The sequence below is a fragment of the Monodon monoceros genome, unplaced genomic scaffold (assembly GCF_005190385.1).
Source record: "Monodon monoceros isolate NGI ecotype Baffin Bay Population unplaced genomic scaffold, NGI_Narwhal_1 Super_Scaffold_13, whole genome shotgun sequence".
Classification (NCBI taxonomy): Eukaryota; Metazoa; Chordata; class Mammalia; order Artiodactyla; family Monodontidae; genus Monodon; species Monodon monoceros.
The window spans coordinates 16,881,440-16,905,720 of NW_021703769.1; the positions used below are offsets into that span (position 1 = coordinate 16,881,440).

General features: G+C 43.4%; 1 protein-coding gene across 2 annotated transcripts in view; it reads left to right on the plus strand.

Moving 5' to 3' along the window:
• PTPRT (protein tyrosine phosphatase receptor type T) overlaps window positions 1-24,281 on the plus strand; it is a 1,065,023-nt gene that overhangs the window by 284,814 nt on the left and 755,928 nt on the right. For both annotated transcript variants that reach the window (XM_029221736.1, XM_029221738.1), the window contains exon 2: window positions 23,541-23,666. In XM_029221736.1, the coding sequence (XP_029077569.1) occupies window positions 23,541-23,666 (126 nt within the window). The remainder of the gene's footprint in view (window positions 1-23,540; window positions 23,667-24,281) is intronic.

The following is a 24,281-nucleotide window of genomic DNA, read 5'->3' on the forward strand; positions in this document are numbered from 1 at the left end:
GAAGAGACACAGGGAGAGCGCCATGTGAAGACGGAAACAGAGATTGGAGTAATGCCATCTGTATGCCAAGGAAAACCAAAGATTTCTGGTAAACCACCAGAAGTTGGAGAGAGGCTGGAACAGATTCTTCCTCAGCTGTCAGAAGGAGCCAACCCTATCAACACATTGATTTTTTTTCATTTTTTAAGGACAAATTTCGTTTTTCAGCATTTTATTTTATTTTACAAACTTATTTATTGTATTATTTATTTTTGGCTGCATTGGGTCTTCGTTGCTGTGTGCAGGCTTTTTCTAGTTGGCAGCGAGCGGGGGCTGCTCTTCCTTGCGGTGAGCGGGCTTCTCACTGCGGCGGCTTCTCTTATTGCGGAGCACGGGCTCTAGGTGCACGGGCTTCAGTAGTTGTGTCATGCAGGCTCAGTAGTTGTGGTGCACGGGCTTAGTTGCTCCGCGGCATGTGGGGTCCTCCCAGACCAGGGCTCGAACCCATGTCCCCTGCATTGGCATGTGGATTCTTAACCACTGCGCCACCAGGGAAGTCCCCAGGATTTTGTTTTATTTTCTTCTAGTCTTATTGAGATATAGACACACAGCACTGTATAAATGTAAGGTGTATAGCATAACGATTTGACTTCCAATCATCATGAAGGAATTATCACAATAAGTTTAGTGAGCATGCATCATCTCAGACAGATACCAAATAAAAGAAAATGAAAAAATATGCATTTCTCCTTGTGCTGAGAACTCTTAGGATTTACTCTCTTAACAGCTTTCATATATAACATCCAACAGTATTCATTATATTTATCATGTTGTACATGACATCCTAGTATTTATTTATCTTATAACTGGAAGTTTGTACTTTTTTGACCACCTTCATCCAATTCCCCCTCCCACCACCCCCTGCCTCTTGTAACCATAAATCTGGTGTCTTTTTCTATGAGTTTGGTTGTTTGTTTTTCAAAGTATAATTGACCTTCAACACTATGTTAGTTCGTGGTACACAACATAGTGATATTTCTATACATTTCAAAATGATCATCACAGTAAGTCTATTTACCGTCTGTCACCATCCAGAAATATTAAATTCTTATTGACCATATTCCCCACTCTGTACATTTCATTCCCATGACTCATTTATTATCATTTATTTGTGGTTCCTCAAAAAATTAAAAATAGAGCTACCATATGACCCAGCAATTCCACTTTAGGATATTTATCCAAATAAGACAAAAACACTAATTCAAAAAGATGTATGCACCCTAGTGTCCATAGCAGCATTATTTACAGTAGCCAAGATATGGAAGCAATCTACGTGCCCACTGACAGATGAACAGATTTAAAAAGATGTGAGATATAGATATATATATGTATGTATATCTATATATAGATATATATATGTGTATGTTACTCTGCTATAAAAAAAGAATGAAATCTTGCCTTTGTGACAACATGGATGGACCTTATGCTTAGTGAAATAAGTCAGAGAAAGACAAATATTTTATTTCTGTGGGGAATCAAAAAAACAAAACAAACAAACAACAAAACAGCAATAAACTCATGAATACAGAGAACAAACAGGTAGTTGTCAGAGGGAAGGGTCGTATGGGGATGCCAGAAATAGGTGAGGGAGATAAGAGGAACACATTGATTTCTGACTTCCAGCCTCCAGAACTGTGAGACGATACATTTCTGTTGTTTAAGTCACCCAGTGTGTGATACTTTGTTATCACAGCCGTAGGGAACAGATACCATGGAGAACCTTTATTAGGTGCTCACTATGTGTCTGACATTGTTCTGAGCACTTTATATCCATAAACTCATTCTAATTTCCTCAATAATTCTACGAAGAAGAGATGATTATTATTGATGTTATGTCGATGAAGAAACTAAGACACAGAGACGTTAGCAAACTTTCCCAAAGCCATCTAGCTGGTAAGAGATAGGACAGTGATTTACACACAGGCAGTCTGTTTTCCTGAACGGATCCCTAACATTACCACTAATTATGCCATATTCAGATCCACAGTAATTACAGCATGTTGGTAGTGATATCTTTAGACGCATAGATCAATGGAACGGATAGAAAGCTCTGAAATAGACCCATGTGTATGTAAGCATGTAATACGTAATAAGTTATCAAGGAGTAGGTGGATTACTCAATGGTGCTAGAAAAATAATGAGAAGTATTTTAAAAAGTAAAATAAAGTTAGATTCATAGGCCGTATCATACATTAAAATTATTTCTAGGTGAATTAAAGATTTAAATATATTTACAGTTTGATGAGAAAATCACCAGTGCAGTTGAATATTTATTCTTCTGCAGTATCAGATACCAGAGTAGCAGACATTCTATGTAGGCAGTTCTGCCAGAGGGGGAAGTGATTTACAGATCTTACTTTATACTCAACAGTGGTCGTCTGGCAAAAATAATTCAGAGGTGAAAAGAGATGAGAGGACTGTTTATTACGAAAACTATAGAAAATGGGTTAATGTTTTTAACCTATGAAGAGCATTTTAAGTTAGGATGGATACACAGCCCAATCATAAAATGAGTGAAGGGCATGAACAGGCAGTTTGCCAATGAAGAAATGCCAGTGGCCAGTTGAACTTATGAAAAACATTCAACTTTCTGCAGTATTCAAACAACTGAAAATGAAAGCAGTGGGCCTCTGCATTTCACTAATTAAATTGACAAAGATGAAAAACAATGATACTGAGTACTGGTGGGATGAAAAGGAAGTGAGCAGTCTCACACACTGCACATAGCAGTGTTTCTTGGAGCAGCTGTCTTGGAAGGCTCTTTGCCTGTGTGTATAAAATTATGTGTGTCCTTTGATTCTGGAAATTCAACTTTCAGAAAATTATCCTAAGGAAGTTAATGTGGACGTGCCTTAAGGGTTATCTCTTTACTTTATAAATAGCAAATTATGAAAACAACGAAAATAAGAAAATTTGGTGTAGTAAATTATAGGTGTATAGGATGGCAACCGTTAAAATTAGGTTTTAGGAGAATGTTTAGTGAAATATAGCCCTGATATGGTAATGCACTTTAAAAGCAGGTTGCAAACCTATGTGTCCATCAACAGATGAATGGATAAAGAAGATGTGGCACACATATACGATGGAATATTACTCAGCCATAAAAAGAAATGAAATTGAGTTATTTGTAGTGAGGTGAATGGACCTAGAGTCTGTCATACAGAGTGAAGTAAGTCAGAAAGAGAAAAACAAATACCGTATGCTAACACATATATATGGAATCTAAAAAAAAAAGATAAAAGAAAAAAAATGTGTTCATGAAGACACTAGGGGCAAGACGGGAATAAAGATGCAGACCTACTAGAGAATGGACTTGAGGATATGGGGAGGGGGAAGGGTAAGCTGGGACAAAGTGAGAGAGTGGCATGGACATATATACACTACCAAATGTAAAATAGATAGCTAGTGGGAAGCAGCCGCATAGCACAGGGAGATCAGCTCGGTGCTCTGTGACCACCTAGAGGGGTGGGATAGGGAGGGTGGGAGGGAGGGAGATGCAAGAGGGAAGAGATATGGGGATATATGTATATGTATAACTGATTTAATTTGTTATAAAGCAGAAACTAACCATTGTAAAGCAATTATACCCCAATAAAGATGTTAAAAAAAAAAAAAGGTTGCAAAGCTTATGTTCACTCTGGTTCTATGTTTTTTTTTTTTTTAGAAAATAAAATTTATATATCGATGGGGAAAAAACTCAAAATCCATAGATCACAAATAAATACCAGTGACTCTTCGAGAGAGAAGTTTAGAGGCGATTGTATTCTTAATTTTTCTACGTGATTTGCCTTAAAAATGTATTAGTTTTGCAGTTAGAATAAAACTAATAAGCCTGACATATACATGCATATATATAGATTCGTGTATAAATAGATGTAGGGTTCCCCTATGTAATGTACACACCTCTCAGATGTTAATTAAACCGAAAGGTGCCGTATTGTGAAATGCATTGGTGTTAGTGGGAATTTTGAATATTTGTGACATTAGGGTAACCAGCATAGTTGCTAGTTAATATCTATCAACAGTTATAACTTGTTAAAATGTGGATTGTTAAATTATGAATGAATTTTATAGGCATTCCTAATAAGAACAGTAACAGCTAATATATATTTAGCTCTTAAAATGTACCAGAATTTTTCTAGGTTCTGCATGTTTATTGTCTCTTTTAATTCCCCTAAGAAATCTAGGAGGGTGGTGTGTGTGTGTGTGTGTGTGTGTGTGTGTGTCTGTGTCTGTGTGTACCCACCAAGATTCACAAAGTACGTAAGATAAATATGGTTTTTTTTTGGAGGGGGCACCATGATTTAAGAATATGTGCTTTTGTGAGTAATTTCAAAGAAGATTTTGTGTTCTGTAGTCCCCTCCACTTCAATTTCATCCTTATTTTGTGTGGCGGCTTCTTAATGATGCTCTTGTGGATACCAAGGCCCCGCCGAGTGAAAGGAGGTCTCATCGGGGCTCCGAGCAGTGTACAGACTCTAGGCTCCCTGGGGAGCAGATGGAATGAATTTCCTTTAAGCCCACCCACCATCAACATCATTTCTCCTAAGTTTTCAGTAAGACCACAGTTTTCCCTATCTTAATAGCCTTTATTATTTCTAAAATAACCAGGGAATGGTAAAGGAGAATATGAAAATTGCCATTGATTCTACCATCGAATGCATTGCTGCTTCCCAACAAATTCCTGGTGTATATATGTTGCCAACCATAGGGCCATAGCTCTATTTCTTAAGGCTTGCCTTGAGGAGCCTCCCAGGGCCATTGGGAAGCCGCTGAGAGAAATCTGTATAAAAGCTTATAGGAGATCAGGGTAATTCTGGTGAATGGGAATCAAAACAGTTTCAAACTCCCCAGTGTGCAGCAGGGTTCCTAGGTGATCCCTGGGGACTGTGGTCTGGGGATGTGTCTTGTGATGTGCTTCTCATGAAAAATATCGTCATCCGAGCAACCTGCAGGGATTGAAGGGGATAAGGTAATGAGCTTTATGATATCCGCTTAAAGGTTCAAAGGTGTGACTGAGGTGTGGAGGGAGCTGCAAGGGAGAAGAGGCAGGGAGTGGGAAAATTAACAAGAGTCTAAAATACCGATTGGTCTCAGCATGTTTTAGCAAACCGGGCAAAAATATGAATTACAGTATTTTGCTGGAGCTGTGGCCCATAGCAATAGCGATGTTTGCTAGCACAGGTGTTGAATGTTTTTCTCACCAAGATAAAATCTGAACCGTGTGCGTGAAAGTAACTCAATGTTGGTGGCTGTTACAGATCTTGCCCCCCAGGGCCCACCCCATCTCCTGCCTGAGGTCTGATGTTAAGTTAGAAGGGTGAGATGTGCAGCTTTGCAGGGAGAGGTTCATCAAGGCTGGACAGGCCTCAGGTGCCTCCACCAGAAATGTGGCACGGCTGCCCAGAGAGATATTGATCACTTCTGGAGCCAAACACCGTGTCACGCTTCTTTTATGCCTCCCGGGAGGATGTTTCAGGGCCTTCCATCTGTGAATCTGCTGTGGTTCTCTCACTGTCGCATTACTCCTCCAAGGTCCTGGGAGAGGCCCTGGAAACATGTTCAGATAGTCATATATTTTATACAGTTATCAAAAGAAAGGTAATTTTAACCACGGTTGGTTAGGACTGCTGTGGGATTCCTGTCCAGCTGTTCCTTTATCATACTTTTCTTTGGGAGGTGAGGAGTTGGATGTGGGGCTTTTGGAGTAGTCAGGGGCATTTTAGGGCTCTAGGTAAGTGGAAGTTGAAATTTAGTTTGAGTTAATGGGAGATATAAACATATATATATATATATATGTACACACACACACATACAGATACATATGTATTTCAAATATATAGTGTATATAGTATATATAATATACATGTAAATATATATGTACTATATGTATATATGTATTATATAGTACATATACACATATGCAATATAGTATATATATGCATATACACATATGTTTCATATATATTTTTCCTGTGTATAGTTAAACCATTACTAACTGCCCTGGTGTGGAACTGACTGACAGGAACACAGGTGATACCACCAAATCAAAGATTATTTATGATTACCCAGTACACAAGCACACTTGTAATACCCTGAAGTATTACGGAATATACATGAACGAAATTTGATAGCGATTTCCCCCAATTTGACTACAATCCTAAAGTTTACACTATAGAAATAATAACTGGTGGACTTGAAGGAAACTTTAAGCAATTATTAATAATAATAAACAAATTTCAATCAACCTGCTAGAGGGGATTTTGAAGTTTCTACTCTCTTTATAAAAAATGATACTGTAAAATTATTGTCAGGAAGAGGGAATGTAGCCAGGAAGGTAAGGGAATATATTGTCAGGAGGATAATTAATAAAAATGTTATTTTTCTGGACTGCACAATGTTTGTGGTACCTGTAGGCTGTTAGAAGTTTATTATTTGTCGTGACTTTTTTCTCATTTCAAATAAATAGTCCCTTTTCTAAGTTTGTAGTCTTTTCCCTAAAGAACGTCCCCTCCTCAAATTGTTTAAGCTTCAGGCTCACAACACTCAGACCTACTCCTGGGGTGGAGGGTAATGTTATTATCTTCTTACAGATGAGGAAGTTGAAACTCAGAGAGGTTAAGTGGCTTGTCCAAGGTCACGTGGTCATAGCCTGGGCTCCAAGATGCTCATCACCCATGTGCTGTGCCGTCCTCCCAGTGGGGTGTGGTCAGGATGTGGTTTTGCTTCTCTCTGCATTAGTGGAGTTGCAGCTGCTATGGCCAGAGCCCTGGGAAACATGGTAGGGCTCTCTGCCATCAGTTCTTTGCAGGCTTATAGGTAGTTGCCCCTCGGGGAAGTGTTCATGCACTTGCCGGTGGTACCCGAGCCAGGTGCCCTTTCCCCTGGCTTCAGGGTGTCAGCCGTGGGGGACAGGTGTATGATCCTCATGACTTCTGTTAGTTTGGCGGTTGCTCTTGGTCCTCGTCTGAAAAACCGTTTTGCCATTTCTCACCCCTTTCCTTCTACCCCCAGCTCTTAGCCTTTCAGTCTGTGGGCTCTCCCTGATGAGAGTAGGCCCCAGGGAGAATGGTTTAGGGGGAAAAAGCCAGAAACAGTCTAATGAGGTCTTAAAATGCTGTTGATGCAAGAGGGGCAAAAGGCATCCAAATTGGGCATCCTTTCTCTCTTCCACAGCTTCTCCCTCTCACAGCCCCTGGCATCCCATCTGGCAAATACCACTGGATTTTCCGGAATTCCATCCATCAGACTGTGCAGTTCTCTCAAGAATGAGTTGCATGGTGAATAGATCGCTGGCATTTTGGGTGGGCCCAAACTGTCTTGCGTCTTCTAAGTCCATGAGAAAAAAATACAACACTGTAAGCGTCAACATTTATGGTTTCTTTGCTACTTTTGTGTGGAATTTTTTCTTCATTTCAGTCAGTGTTGAGGTCGGAGGGTTTGAGAAATTTACTCTTATGCTACCATCTTTCTCGCTAATGTTGGTTTTGATTCTGCTTTTTGCGTTTTAACTTTTCCTGAAATTCTTTATTAACCCACCGGTCACCCAATCCCATTGTCTTTGCGTCTTACGTTAGTTTCCCTTTGTAGCTTTTTTCTCTTCTTGTTTCACAAAGTCCTGGGTCTCTTTGCATCCTATGAGGATGCTGAATGTTTTTTTACAGCATTCATCAGGTTCCTGTAGTAAATCATCTTTAGCGATCTTCTCTTAAGTTTTCATGATGATTTATTTTGCGTTTTCCTCTGTATTCCTTTTTTGTAATCATGATCACTTTTATTATTTTTCCTAAAGATTTTATTTTCTTTTATTTTCTATTGGAGTATAATTGCTTTACAATGTTGTGTTAATTTCTGCTGTACCAGTGAAGTGAATCAAGGGAACCCTCTTGCACTGTTGGGGGGAATGTGAATTGATACAGCCACTGTGGAGAACAGTATGGAGGTTCCTTAAAAAAACTAAAAATTAGAACTACCATATGACCCAGCAAACCCACTACTGGGCGTATACCCTGAGAAAACCATAATTCAAAAAAACACGTGCACCCCAACGTTCACTGCAGCACTATTTACAATAGCCAGGACATGGAAGATTTTATTTTCTGAATGCAGGAAGGAGACGGTAAGGAAGGGAGACTCCAAGTGCATGGAGCAAGTCTTCTTCATTAGAGGGCCAGTGACTATGGTTTCCTAGTCGTTAAGAACTATGCATTTCTGAACTTGGGGGTTAACGGTGTGGAAGGAACACGTGGTCTGCGTGTGAATTCCAGGCAGATGAGGTTTAACTTTTCTTCTTCCAGATTATAACAAGGGTGTCATGAGTGGTCTGCTGCTTGAATGTTTAAATCCATTTCCGTTTCTTCCGGATGCTAATGATAGTTTTATTGTTTTCAGTTCTTTTGGAAGTTTTCACCTTTTCCAGTGTTTTCTTAGGCATGGTGTTGAGGTTCTAAGAGAGGCTGTTAGGAGCTTCCTGCCAGGTTGCATTTCAAAGGGAATGTGACTCGGCCAAGTTCATGCAGCCAGCTGATGGCAGAGGCAAACCTGTAATGCAGGCTCCTTTCTTCCAGGCAAATCCTCCATCTTCAAGACCACCTGCTGCTCTTGACCTGTCAGGACCTGAGCTATGATGTGGTTTAGCAAGTAGTGGCTTTGTTAGAAGCTCATTTCTGTTCCGAGGAGTTTTAGCCCGAGGTGGAGTCATGCTGGCAGGGGCTGCACTCATAGGATCCTGTGCATTGGGACTTTTCAGATTTAAAAAAATGTGCATAGAGCTAGAAGTGGCTGAGTGCTTGTTCCAAAGATGAGAAACATGCTTATGTGTCCTGGACGTGAACTCCTTGGTGTTAGAGAGGTGGAGACAGGGCAGCTTTGAGATACTGGCTGTGTTTTTTGTGCTTAGGAACCTTAGTGACAGCCCTGCTATCTTTTTTGTTTGTTTTTGTTTCTTGAGGAGGACGACAAAATGTTTATTATTAATCACAAATCTTCATTAGACCTAAGATTCAGCTAGTAGCAGCATAAAGACCCACTAGCGGCTAGCCTGTTACCATGCACTTTTTTGTTTTCACAAGAAATGTTTAACAAGGACCTAGAAGAACTAAAGAACAAACAGAGATGAACAATGCTGTCTTTTTTTGAAAGGTTCATCAAAGGCCACTTCCTTAATTACTAGCAGAGTGCCTGCTTCCTATCTGTGGGTGCCTCTGTCTTAGTGAGGTTTACCTCTCCAGGGAACCGAAGTATCAACATTTGAGAAAAAGAGTGCAGAATTTTAATGATTTAACAGGCTGACATGCTAGCACAGCTGAAACTGCAGTTATACCTAAGGCACCGTCAGCAACCCTAAGACCTCAGAACACACTCTTAGTGGACTGACCCAATCGTGGCATCCAGGTAATATGAACTCTAGACTCATTGAGGCTCCTTTAGCCTCTGTCCTTAATGGAATCTTTCATTCCACATTTAATGCACATTTAACGGCCCTGGTAGATGGAGCCCAGCTGGCCACCACAGGCAGATTTGCCAAAGCTTAACTGTTTTGAGAGAGCTCACAGCGACTATACTTACGATAATATTCAGACCTCAATAAACATTTTATCTACACAATGATCAGTTGGGTGATTTATATAACGCTATTATTGAGTTTAATTGACTGTGTGCAAACCTAATTTTTACTTTATGTAATTAAATGTTAATATACATATAAAAACTGAGTACATAAACCAATATCGTCAACCAGTCCTAAATGTTTCTGAAGCTTTTGTAGGCATGGCATTGTGTAGCAGAGAAATGCTGGCCTTTGGGGAAAGGAAAGAGAGAATCCACCAATGTAGGGAACTTGGATTTGGGTTCTTATCTCATTGGAATCTCAGTTTCTTCATCTTTAAAATGAGAATGAGTAATTCCTGGATCATAAAATGACTGTTAGGATTAAATGGTATTATGTTGCCATTTAATTTATTATTATTTATTATTATTATGAATGGCTGGCCTGTTGCCTGGCAAGGAATAGCAGGGATCACTTTCTCTATCTACCTTATGGATATGTTTATTGAATGCCTATCACGTTCAAAGTATGATTGTACGTGACAAACCAAGGTGGGTACCTTACCTGCTTTATTTCTCTCCATGTTTTCCTTGTTTGGCTCCCACTAGAACATGAGCTTTGTGAAAGAGGGACACACAGCTCTTAATCCCTGCTCTGTCTCTGGTGCCTAGAATAAGGTCTGGCGCACAGTAGTTACCCAGTCTAGGATTACTGAATGTCATTCAAGCATGGGCTGTTAATTCAGAGAGATAATAAGGAGGCATGAAAATCGCCAAACTGGAGGAGTTTACTGGTTTTGCATGCAGGAGACATTATCATAGCGTTGAGAAGGCTTGTGCTTTGGGGTCAGATTGAAAGTAATTTGATTCCTGACTCTGCCCTTTACACGCTGTGTACCCTTGAGGAAGTTACTTAACCTTTCTGAGCCCCAGATTCCAACTTTGCAAAATTGTACATTGAATCCCAAAGAGCAACTCACAGGGCTGCTGTAAGAGAAATAAGGTAGTGCTTGTAAAGAGCCTGCCACTTAATTATTTAAAGTTATACAGAGTAGGCACAGAAGGCTGATTTTTCCCAAGGTGAAACTTGGGAAAGCTTTGAATGACCTGAAGATGTTCTCTCCCAGGGATTCTTGATGTGATTATTACAAGAGTCCACTCCTTGCTGGGCCAGGTAGGAGCACTTGGCTGCCGTCTCTCCTGAGGTTCTCTAGGGCATGTCACTAATGGAGCTGAGGTTTACAGTGAGGTCAAAGGGAGCACCAGAGACCCAGAGAGAGCCATGTGTGGACCATGTGACTCCTCATGACCTTGAACCTTCAGGACAGTGAGTGGAGACCCAGGAGCCTGACCTTGTTGGTCTTGCTGGACCAGGGCTCAGGATGTGTGGCTGCTTCTCTTTCTTTTTTCCTTTGAAAAAATTATATGTTAAAAATAAGTCAGGGGCTTCCCTGGTGGTGCAGTGGTTAAGAATCTGCCTGCCAATGCAGGGGACATGGGTTCGAGCTCTGGTCCGGGAAGATCCCACAGGCTGCGGAGCAACTAAGTCTGTGCGCCACAACTACTGAGCCTGCGCTCTAGAGCCCGAGAGCCACAACTACTGAAGCCCACACTCCTAGAGCCTGTGCTCCGCAACAAGAGAAGCCACCACAAATGAGAAGCCCGCGCACCGCAACAGAGAGTAGCCCCCGCTCACCGCAACTAGAGAAAGCCCGCGCGCAGCAGTGAAGACCAAACACAGCCAAAAATAAATAAATAAAATAAATTTATTGAAAAAATAATAAGTCAGTTTCAGAAGAAGAGGTGTTTAGCAAGCCAGATATTCCTGTAGAGGTAGCAATGTTAGTGGTCACTTAGGGTTATGACCTAGTGACTAAGACTGTGGTGTTTGGAATAGGACTGCCTTGGTTCAAACCCCAATCCTGCCATTTCCTAGCTGTGAGATTTGGGGCAGGTTATGTAGCTGGTTCTTAGTTTCATCATGCATAAAGCATGGGTAGTAATAGTACCAATATCATGAGGCTCCTTGAGGATTAAATGAGAATATTTAATCACTTTGTACAGTACACAGTAAGCACTCGATAAGCACCAGCGGCTGTAATTATTGTTCCCACTTCACAGATGAAGAAGTGGAGGCTCGAGATTTTCTCTGACCCATCAGAGGTCATAAAGAAAGTGCCAGAACCAAGCTGGGCGCCAACCTCTGTTGCCGTCTTGCACTCCTGACACTTCATCACACTCCATTTATTCATTCATTCTGAGGCATGTATTGAGTTTCCCTTAAGCTCTCAAGCGTCAAAGTGCCAGGCTCTTTGATATGTCCTGAGGATTCAGTGGCAAAGAACATGGACGTATGCTTCCTGCTCCAGTGGACTTAAACGGGTGGTGGGAAGACAGAAAATAAACAAATGAGTAAATGAGTAATTGCAGGGTTACTCAGGGGGTATGAATAACACCATCGAACAGAAGCAAGACGGTATGTTAGAGAAGAATTGGGGAAGAGAGGAAGTTGATTCCCGTGGAATGTTCAGAGAGGCTTCTCTGAGAAGGTGGCGTTTGATGTGGAAGATGCCCAGGGCCAGCCACGTGATGCCACGTGAAGCGCTAGGGTGAGAGTGTTCCAGGCAGGGGGAACAGCAGTGCAAAGACTCTGAGGCCATCCGGCTGACTTGGGCTTCTGAGGTCTTCAGAAGATGACACGACTCCTGCCATAAAGCAGTGTCAGCCCTTTCTTCTGTGTACAGGAAACCTTTACTCACCTTTCCCAGCCGATCTAAAGTTTTCCTGAAATGGGTTATGACCCTCGGCCATCTCTTTCTTTCACTGCTTCCTCAAAAATAAAAATGAAAAAAAGACATCACCACGGTGTGAGAAGAGATGAAAGATGCTATTCCGGCTTCTGAGTGGGCAGAGCTCTGGCCCGGGGCCAGGGGAGCTGGCTTCCATCACAGCTCTGCACCCCTCTCTTTGCAGCCTTGTCCTTTTGATGCCTGTCTGCCCACCTGTAAATTTAGGAGCTGGGCCAGGTGACCCCTTCCCTCTTGAAACGTGGGAGAGCAGCGGAATCCCTGAATCTGCTCCCGGGTTGTTTGGGGGAAACAGAAACAGACTTGCTGGGTTGGGGGGGGGCCGCTGTTCAGGCTGGTGGATTCTCCAGCTGGTCTCCAAATTGAGCCATCTTCACTTTAACCGGAGGTGACCACTGTCCCTCACCCACCCCCATCCTCTTGGCAGGGTGAAGCTGAGTGCTGACCCCACACATGTGCGCCTCCTTCGTTCTTTCCTCCTGGTCACAATGCAGAACAGCATGTGCTGAGACGTTGCCTGCGGCAGAGCAGACGGCCCTCTTCCCTGCTGTCTCCGGGAGCCCGGGAGGGCTGGCACATATGAGGAGATGGAAATCTGCCTACCACATTCCACTGTGCTCTCTTCTTGTAGGACATTAAGATGCACCAGACTGAGGCCCACGGCAGACACCGCAGGGAAGCTGGTCTGAACAGAGGCTTTTATTTCCAGTGGACACCTGGCCCTCCTGTATCCCACCAGCATCCCAGCAAATGTAGCTGGGTGATATGTGGATGCACAGTCGCCATCTCCCAGGGTGTCAGAAATCAAAGTGCCCTTTGAGAGAGTTTAATTTATTCCTTTGTTACCTGGGAAGAATCTCTGACCTGCGAGGTTAGGTGAGTTGCCTGAGGTCACACAGCGGTAAGTGGCGAATGAAGCTGGGAGTGACAGCGCATGTCAATAGCTGATCACCATGGGCACTGCTGTTTCATACAGGATGTGATGGACCAGCTCAGATAGTTTCTTTAAAATATTTTATTTGTTTTGAGATTATGCAGTGTGGACACAGACAACATAGCTATCTTTCCCATTTCTAATGCATACATTGGGATTAAATATTAATTTAACAAATACTTACTTAGAACCTACTATGTGCCAGGCACCATTCCAAGTCTTTACATTTACCGAATCCTCATCACAACCCCCAAGGGATGGGCACTGTGATTATCCTCGTTTTACAGATGAGGAATTGGAGCACATAGAGGTTAAATAACCTGGTCAAGGTCACACAGTTTAAAAAAAAAAAAAAAAGCTGGGATGCTGGCTCCAGAGTCCATACATTTAAACCCTACGGATGCTCAGTTTCACTGGTCAGAAACCATCATCCCCCACGCAAGGCGGGCACGCCTGAGGGATGCTAATCTCCTTGAACTCTTTAGTTCTCTCAAAGAGAGAAAACACTGGAGTCTGGAGCGGGTGTGAGGGTGTTGGAACAGGTTCTAGAAGGTCGCTGTTTCTGTTACCCTTGTCTTTTCCTGCTCCACTGTGCTGCCTTGGAAGTCAGAACCCATCTCTGGTCTAGAAGACAACCAGCAGCAAGGTCATTATTCTCCGTTGAAGTCCCTTTGCTTGCTTCCACCTTTGTTGTTTTCCTGGGTTTATTATAATGGGCCAAATTAACCTGAGTTGCCTCCCAGAGTGTCTGGGAGAAAGAACCAAATGAACAGATCAGACCCTGTTTCCCTGGTCCTTGGGGAATGCCTGAGCCATCAGAGAGACATCATCTTATTTATAATAAGTTCACTGTTCAAAGAGCTTTAAAACATTCTTTTTCCTATTAGGAGTATTGTTTCTATCTGTTGAGTCCATGAGTGTTTGACATTAGATGACTTTATAAAACATGCTACTAATTGGATTTGTTAAAGCAAATAAATCACACACTAATTGGAACGTGCCCTGCCTTTATTTTTGCTTACTGAATTAGATATCATGGTGTGAAGGCCTTCTTATCATATTTGTGCACTTTTTTAAACACCCCCCTTGGCATAGACTTCTGCAAATTCAATTAGATATTCCCAAAAGGAATTCAGTTTATGCCAGGCTGGTTTACATTCATTCCGGGGGCAAGACTCGCCTACCCACGATAGCCTGCCTGCGATTAATAAGCCACTTAGATACTGCCCTGCCTTCAAAGTCTTTGTTGGAACAAGGGCAGCATCTTGATGACGTGGAGGCCGGCGAGCTTTATCATTAGAATGTGTGTGTCCACAGAGTAGGGCTGGCTTCATGGGTGTATGGCTTGTGTAGTCACCCAGGGCCTGGCCCTTGGAAGGACCCCATGCTTAGTTTAATGTTCTGCTATGGCCACGTTGAAATTCTTAATAGTTTTTAAGCAAAAGGCTTTGCATTTTGGGTTTGCACTGGTCTCCCGTGAATGTAGTAGCTGAGGTCTGCCCTGGTTGTCAGACTTTCTGGCTAAGAAAGGAGTCCTTGATTTGAGTCTTAGCTCTGCCTCTGATTGACTGGGTGGTGTTGAGAATGTCACCTGCTCTGGCCTTGGTTTCCTCGTCTGTGAAGTTCGAGCATTACTCCTCACCCATGGAGAACACATGCTGTGATGTCCGTGAAGTGTTTATTTAAATCCAGCTACCTTTTGTGCTTCTCTCAAAAGAAGCCGGCAGTGTAGCTACAGGCCGGGAGTGTAGCTTTGGAAGGCAGTGGATGACATGTCCCCCCTTGCACTTCTGGGAGGAAGGAAGAGACGTTCTACAACTGAGAAATGGGAAGGAGGTATCAAAAGCACATGACATCAAACACTCAAATGGTGAAACACGGTACTTTTCTGTGACCATGTTAAAATTGGAAATTTTTATGGCATCAAAGCAAAGGTTCGCAAACTACAGCCTGCAGGCCAGTTCTGGACCTTCACTGATTTTGTACTCTACCCACAAAGGAGGATTGGTGTTTACATTTTTAAATGTTTAGACAACTCAAACGAAGAATACTGTTTTGTGACGTGAAAAATCATAGGAAATTCAAAGTGCAGTGTCAGTAAGTCAAGTTTTATTAGAACATAACTCTGCCCATCTTTCTTTGTGGCTTCTAGCTGCTTCTGCTCCAATGGCATTGCTGAGTCATAGTGACAGAGACCCAGTGGCCTTCTGTGGTCGGCAGAATTCCAAATTGGTCCCCAAGATTACTGGCCCCCGGTATTCATGTCTTGTATAATCGCCATCCTTTGGGAGGGACTCTGAATTGGATAGATTTCACTGTTATGATTAGGTTATGTTAGTGACCAAGGTGAAGGAATTTCACAGATGTAATAAAGTTCCCAAGTTGGTTGACTTTAGTTAACCAAAAAGGAGAAGATCTTGGTTGGGTGGGCCTGACTGAATCAGATGAGCCCTTAGAAAGGATGGAGTCTTACCCAGAAAGAGATGTGAGACATGAGAGGGTTTATGGCAGGAACTGTGGGTAGTTTCTAGGGGCTGAGAGTGGTTCCTAGATGATGGCCAGCCAGAGAGGAGGGACCTTGATCCTATAATTACAAGGAACTGAATTCTGCGAAACACCATGCAAAAGATGACCCGGGCTCCAGAAAGTAAAGCAGGTCCCCTGATACTTTGACCTCAGCCTTGTGAGGCCCTGATAAGGTGCAGCCTTGTCTGTACCTCTTACTTGCGGAAACCAGAAGATAATAAATAGGTGTTGTTTTGAGTTTGTGGTAACTTGTTGGGTAGCAAGAGAAAACCAGTACACCTGCAAGGTGAACGTCTTTAATATCTGGCCCTCTACAGAAAATGTCGCTTGACCCCTATCTTAGGGAGTGGGGGTAGTTAGACTTAACCTCCATTCATAGACATACATATATAAATATATACTTACATAGCTCAAGTACAGTGCCTGGGAAAGAGCAGAAGCCCAGAAAACCGTTCGTTTCTCTTCCGAACTCAATTCTGTTCAAGAATACACAGGATCATATCTGAGAAATGCAGAAGCAGACACATTTATATTTTTATTGAGTTCTATTCCGCTCTCGTTTTCAAAAGAGGAGCTCATGTTTAAAAAAATTCTGATTGGCACTATAAACTTTATTTATGCTTTAACGTATCTTAAAGTATGTATCCTGCACTATTTTTACTTCCCTTACAGATGCTGATATGCCATACATTACCAAACCCAAATGGATTTTCAAAATCCAATTTCCTTGCTACCGTTTTCCATTTCTCTGTTGACTTTATATGCTTGACTCACATCAGAGCATCTGGGGCCTTTGCTACCTTTTGACCTCAACCTGTCCAGGAAAAAAGCTTCTCTGTCCCTGTATAGAGAGATAGTGCTGGGTCCTCTCTCGGTCTGTGGCTGCACTGCTCTGTCCTCCCTCAATTATTTGGGTCTTCTCCAAACCAGGACATGTGCTTTGGAGGCTGAGCCCAATTCTGGGGGTGCGGGTCGTTTTAGGAGATTTTTGTTTTCTTCCAAAATGATAGTGATGGAGTTGGTATCAGTTGAATGGGACCAGTTTAAAACAGAATGAGGCGAGCATCCAAATGAGTGTCTTTGGAGGATCTCTCCAGTGATAAGTCTTCCCCAAGTAGCCTGCCACAAACACCTGCAGAGATGGTCTGGACCCTTTTTTAGCAGGTGTTATGTGCCAAGGGATTCCACCGAGAGAGAGAGAAACATAATTTTTTTTTTTTTTTTTTTTTGTGGTACGTGGGCCTCTCACTGTTGTGGCCTCTCCCGTTGCGGAGCACAGGCTCAGCGGCCATGGCTCACAGGCCCAGCCGCTCCGCGGCATGTGGGATCTTCCCGGACCGGGGCATGAACCCGTGTCCCCTGCATCGGCAGGCGGACTCTCAACCACTGCGCCACCAGGAAAGCCCAAGAAACATAATTTTTTTTTTTCATTTTCACCAAGAACTTTATTGAACAACGTATTCACCCTTTTGTTCCACTACCTTCTGCCAATTTCCAGGCAATTTCACAATTCCATCTTCCCAAAACTTTTTTATCTTTTTGAACAAAGAACTGTTCCAGGTGCCTTTTACAGTCTTCCCGGGAATTGAAATTTTTTCCATTAAGAGAATTTTTTAAAGACCGAAATAAATGGAAATCCGAAGGCTCAATGTCTGGTGAATACAGCGGATGAATCAGAACTTCCCAGCCAAGCTGTAACAGTTTTTGCCTGGTCATCAAACAAACATATGGTCTTGCATTATCCTGATGGAAGATTATGCGTTTTCTGTTGACTACTCTGGACGCTTTTTGTTGAGTGCTGCTTTCAGTTGATCTAATTGGGAGCAGTACTTGTTGGAATTAATTGTTTGGTTTTCCAGAAGGAGCTCATAATAGAAGACTCCCTTCCAATCCCACCATATACACAACATCACCTTCTTTGAATGAAGATCAGCCTTTGGTGTGGTTGGCGGTGCTTCATTTCGCTTGCCCCACGATCTCTTCCGTTCCACATTGTTATACAGTAGCCACTTTACATCACCCATCACAATTTGTTTTAAAAACGGAAAGTTTTCATGACGAGAAACATAAGTTTTGAAAGAGCAAGAGGAGCCGCAAGGAGACTCAGGATCGTGCGTTTGCGTATTTCATGCTGCGAGTGCGCGGGAAGCCAGTCTCTCCTTCCTCCTCCTCCCTTTGGTGGCTCTCAGTAGCTCGTCCTTGGGCTGGTGGCATGGCGCTGCCTCTCTGGGGCTCCTGAGAGTTCCCAGGCCTTTCTGAGCCTCTGGAATCCTTAACCTTGACCACTGGAAGGTTCCTTCGTGATCCATCTTGCACCCCAGAAAATGAAGGCCCAGAAAGGAGGAAGGAAGGTGAGCTAGAGGGGCTGCACCCTCTGGCAGTGTAGATCACTGCCAGAGTGTATAATCTTGAGCTCATAACCATTCTGTTTCTCAGTCTGTTGGCTGAGAGGAAGAAAATTCAGGGAGGCTTGCTAAAAAAAAATTTATCAAGTATATTTTCTTTCCTGATTAGCTTTCAAAACTTATCTCTGGGTCAAGTCAGATTGACAGGGAGCAGGTGTCTAGACTGTATCATATTGGGCTCCAGTGAGTTGCTTTTCCTAAATTGTATGTTTGGGTGATGCTATCAATTTATATTGAGAATGATTATGAGAAATAGTCTCATGAAATTGGCCATGCGCCCCATGTGTGGATGCTGTCTTAGATACTGTTCATTATGGGATATGGGATTTCTGTTACCAGTACCCCTTTGGAGAAGCTCTCGTGTGATCTAAGCACCTGGAATGGTTGTAATTTACCTGAGCAATTTGGCTTTTATTGTATGAACACAGAGTGTCCAGTATCTGAACAGATTGTCCTTTTTCTCTTGGCCTCCGGAAGCTCAGAGTCAAATAGGTAACTCCCTTTCAGCAGGTGGACATTTGGGAAATTGCAGGGTGGACTTGTAACTCTCTCCTTCTGTCCTGCTTGTCTTTCTTCTCCTGTCCTCAATTTGCCTTTTGCCATCATGCTGTACTTCCTTCTTCTGTGTTTGTCCATCCACAGTGGCTGGACTCGAGTTGATAGAGGGTAGATTGGTAACCAGTTACCACATGGTCTATGTTCTTGATCTATACAAAGCACAGGGATACTTCAGATGATCACTTGGCCATGCATCCTGCTTTGCTGGGAGCCCAGGAGCTGCACAGAAAAGTCATGAACCATGTGTACCCCTGGAGTTTGGACATACATGTGTGATAAAGTACAGGACAGGGGCCTGTTCCTAGAAACTCTTCTGTATTGAGAGACACTGAGGTCCACATAATAGATGACAAATTCTGGCAGCATGGAATAGAACTGACAGGGGGGCCTGGCTGTCCCGAAGAAATAGTGGCTCAAAATAGAATGTAAGGCTGCTTTCGGCTCTACTTTAAGCCAGCCCCTCTTCAAGGGAAACAGAGGGCTGTGGTCTGAAAATAAGAACCAGGTCACTGGGGCCACAGGCCTGCTGCTGTGGGACCCCAGTATCAAAGAACAGACTGTTGGAAAGACATTGGCTCAGTGGCTGCAAGTTGAAGTGGTCACCAGAGCTTCGCAGGTGGAGGCAGCGAGGTGCCCGGGGGTGGCTGTGAAGAGGAGAGGGGTCCCTACCCCGTAGAGGGCCAGGACCTGCCAGCACTCAGCTCGGGGGCAGCTGAGCAGGCCATCTACCATTGGGTGGAGGAAGGGAGGTGAGGGGTGGACGACTGACCTGATCTAGGAGACTAGGGGCAAATGATTGATATGACCTTGCTTGGGATCTGTAAGCTGGGATGCCCAGAGGTATAACTGTGGGCCCTCCTAAATCTTGTCTAGGACACAGCTGAGAATTGGATTAATTAGACCATTAAGTAAAATTTATTAATAATTTTTCCTTTGAGCTTCGACATATCTCTGTAAAAGCGTGTTTTGCATCACACCCTCAAGTGTATGTTTGTGTGGTTATCTTTCCCTGTCCTCTGCAAACCTTGTGAGGGTAAGAATCATATCTGTCAATCCTGTGCCCCTGCACAGACCTGTAAAAATAAAAACAAAAAACAAAAAATGTCATTAAATGTTTCTAGGATAATAAGCAGGGTAATGAATTCAAATGGGAAGGACACAACCACCTTGGAAGCACTTTATCTTCCTAACCCCCTCTCATCACCTTGTAAGTGAAAGGCTTGGTCCTTGGTTTCTGGGGAATACATTCTTTCTCTGGTCTATAAGAAAGAGCATGGGTTCTGTGGTTAGGTCACCATAGATTTACACTTGCCTCTGACACTTTCCTTCCGTGTTACCTGAGCAGGTCGTTTAAACCTTTAATGCATCAATTACCTTATACTTAAGTAGGGATAAAAGTCTACTTCACAAAGTTGCGAGGATTAAGTGAAAGCAAAGGTGACAGTGTCTGTAATCAGTGCCTAGTTTATTGCCTGACATGGAGCAGATGCTCAAGAGAGCATGCTTCTTATATTAGTCAGGATGTGCAAGGCTCTGCTATGGTAGTAACTAAGCCCTAAGATGTCAGTGGCATATTAAGACTAGAAAAGTCGGCATTTTGCTCCTGTTATGTTCAATGACAGTATTACTGGTCAGGCGACTGTCTGGGTGACACTCCTCCAATGAATGTGTCAGGGATCTAGACATCTTTCTTCCTTTGATGGCATTGCCTTCAAGTACACCTTTGAAGGTCTTCACAGTGGGGTGAGAAGGATTGCTAGTAAGAGATTATTTTGGAGGGGCTAGTCTTGCACATGGTATCACTTTATTACGCATTTCCAAGGTTTACCACATGGTTTTCCCCAGATGCAAGGTGGCCTGAAAATACAGAGTTCTTGTGTGCCCAAGAGAGAAGACCTCAACAGTTCGCCATGCACCTAGCGTCATCTTGGCCATGCTTTCTTTCTGTAGCCCTTGATGCTATCTCAGTTTAGGACGATTTGTCAGTTCTGCCCGTGAACACTTGAGATGCTGCAGGCTCCCCTCGCTTGCCAATTCCAGCACATCGGGATCTGGGTGTTGTCAGTGGCATTGACGTGGTTGGTTTATCTTCCACAGGCTGGGAGACAGGCTCCAGTGAGGCAGCGGTGGCGTAAGGATGGGAGGGTGGCCCTCTGAGCAATTGGAACTGTTGCTGCTGCTACTATTTTCTAAATTTTAAATGGAGTGTGTTGTGTTTTCGTCTCTGTGGCATTCACTGTGCTGTTCTGGTTAGAGAAGGTCTATAGAGGAAGTGATTTGGGGGAGGATATAGTTTGGAATTTTCAGGCAGGCAATATGGGGAAGAAGCTTTCTAGGTATTAGAAGTGATAAGTAAGAATGAGACTGGAAAGAGCAGGTGGAGCTTGTGGACCGCTGTGGGCTCACTGTTACTGGAACGTAGTTAGATCTCTGTCTGGCATCCCATTCACATTTATGGGTTCATTCAGTCAATGGATATTTCTTAAGCCCATCCTCTGTGCCAGTGCCATTCCCAGCCATTCTGAAGCTTACTGTCTAGTGGAAGCTAGTTGATTGCCTCTGTCCTTGCCTTTCAGAGGTCTCCCTTGTCCACTCTATCTGGGATGAAGTCTCCTCTGCTTTCTTCCCCTGACCTTTCCTCTTGTCTCTTGGGACTTCCATCCTTGTCTGTTGACCCTTGTCCATCCACACTGGGCATTGCCCTTCTTCCCTTTGTTTCCCAAAGCACCAGTGACACAGGGCTGTTGTATGTCGCCGGCTCTCAGTGTGGAGTTGGATGTAGTGGACGGATCACAGGACAGGGAACTGTCTCCAATTCATGATCAGAAAGGCTTCCTGGACCACATCAGCCTAGGGGTCCTCTCAGTCACCCCAACCGCATCCTTCATAGCACATACAGAAATGCAGAGTTACTTACTAGTTTGCCTGTTTACTGTCTGTCTGCCTCACTCATGCTAGAGATAGCATGCCTCTTTTGTAAACCACTGTGTAGATAGCACCTTGTACTCTTCTAGATCCACCCTAAGAGCTCAATTAAATAATTGTGAATGAAAGAATGAATCAATGAAAGTAAACAGAAATTTTAGTTTCTACCAGTTCATCAGCCATTTCCCATCACAGGAGATTTCTCATTGGCTTTCACCTTCTGTAGGTGTCTGCTTTACAATGTGTTTCTTGGATCTCTCTCTCTCCCTCTCCTTCCCTCTCTCTTTAGGTGTCTATACTGCAAATTCCTGTTGCTTTTTAGTGCAAAGCTATTTAATTCTCTCAACTCAAGCCCCAACCCTTGCACTACCAAAACAGGTCCAGCTCTCCTTTGCCCAGCCCAACTCTTCTGGGTTTCCATACTCTGCAAGAAAGGAAGTGGAGAGAGCTTTGCCATCGTAGGTTTACTTTAGCAGTGTGTATAGGTTTACTTTAGCAGTGTGTATCAGATCTGTCAACAGGCCTTCCACCAGCACTAAGCAGAGGAAATCCCAGGTCTGGGGGTAGAGAAGGGATTTTGTCCTTTGTTGCTGATGGAGACAATGGTGCGATATTACATGAGGCTGCAGACACAGGAAGGGGCTAGCAAGGGATGGTTTCTGTACATGGAGCAGAACCATGGATGTGGTTTGGATGTGTGATAGTGGAACCAATGGTTGTTTAGGGGAGGGAGATTGTGATGTGATGAGGTCTGAGCAGTAAGGAGACAAGAAAGGGCAGTGGGACTATGGACCCGAGTGTGAAACTCGGTCCTGGTGCTTTCTCTGTTCCTCTGTGCATCCTGCCAGCTCACCCCAGAGTACTCTGCCTCTTGCTCTGTGCTCATGGAGCTGCTCTTGAACTTTAAAGCCCTGATTAGTTCTCCTCTTCCTCTTCCCCTTCTCCTTCCAGCATATAGTCACCTCCTGCTTCTCTGGACAGACCAGCATTTCCTAGTTAGAGCCCCAATTCCATACCGCACATCTCCCTTAATGTCACCTGGAGGGGACTTAGAGCCCATAGCATATGCTCAGCAAAATCCAACTTACACAACTCATTGCAAAGTGGTGGGTGATGGATGGCTTGGACTTTTAGGGAGAAGCTTTAAATACTGTCAACCTTGACAGTATTATCTTCCAGGTGCATGATTGTCTAATTCTCTACACATTTGATTTTTACTCCACGAAAACTTCTTTTATAGGGAAGGAGGTGGGTGTTGAGAATTTATTCTGTGCCAGTTTTCGTATGTTTTTCCATTTAATCCTCCTGATATTTCTGTCAAGTGGATCTTTCCCTCCATATTCCAGGTGAGGAAACTGAGACACAGATGGCGGAGCATCTGGTCCAAGCTGACCCAGCTTTGCAAAGCTGAGATTCGTGTCTAGTTTTTCAAGACTCTGAAGCTAGTGCTTGCTCTGCTGCCTTGCAGCATCTCTCCATGTTGGAGGAAGCAATTACAGAGGCATGCCCTGGCATTCATTTTTCCTGCTTAGAATGAGACGTTGCTGTTTACTTTCTCAGGAAGGAAGATTGAAATCAATGTAACTAGCCTTATTAACTTTTTTAAATAGGGGGCCTGCAGATGCCAATGTCTTTCTTGAGAGCGCCAAAGCAAATATAAAAATCCAATTTGCTTGCCTGAAAAAGAATCTCCTCCAGAGTTTAAAATTCAAAGCTGTAAATGAAGAGCTGATGAGACGGGGGTAACGAACCAAGCCCCAGACACAAGGGTATATTTACTCACGTCTCTTTTGTCTGCAGGTGGCTGTTCCTTTGATGACCACTACAGCAACTGTGGTTACAGCGTGGCCCTGGGGACCAATGGGTTTACCTGGGAGCAGATTAACACGTGGGAGAAACCAATGTTGGACCCAGCGGTGCCTACAGGTACGTGACCAACTGTGTTTGAGGCTCTGTTGGGGGTGGTAGCTTTTATGATGACTCATGGGGAAGAACTTTCTTCTGGATCAAGCTGTTGGGGAGGGCAGTAGATAACTTTGTTGGTAATAAGTTCCCCATCCCCAGAGGTATGCAGACCAAGGCTGGGTGAATTCTTAAGCATATGGGCGAAGTCATATGTCATCTGGATTCAGGAAATTTTAGGATTTCTTTTAGCTTTGAGATTCTAAGCTTTAGCTACCAGTGGGGCATCACTGAGTTTTGTCTGGGAGCCAGATAGTAGTGGGATTTGCGGGGAAGAAAGCTTCTCAAGAATTTGAGGTCGTTGTTTTCCTTCTGGGCCACACAGACATAGCTTGTATATATGCAGGGGAACCGCTACAGTCCAAATATAGCTCATAAAGTTGTTGTCCCGGCATCCTGAATGCCAAGTTTATCCTTCACCAGTGGGACTGAAGGCCTAATATACATTCCTGATGAATACCTGCGTGATGTAGGCCTATGAGAGTCATAGCCAATGTATTCTAGGGAAGATACACCTGGAGGAGGTGCCTTTCTGTTCTGTTTGGCCTTTCAGAGGATTGGATGACGCCCACCCACATT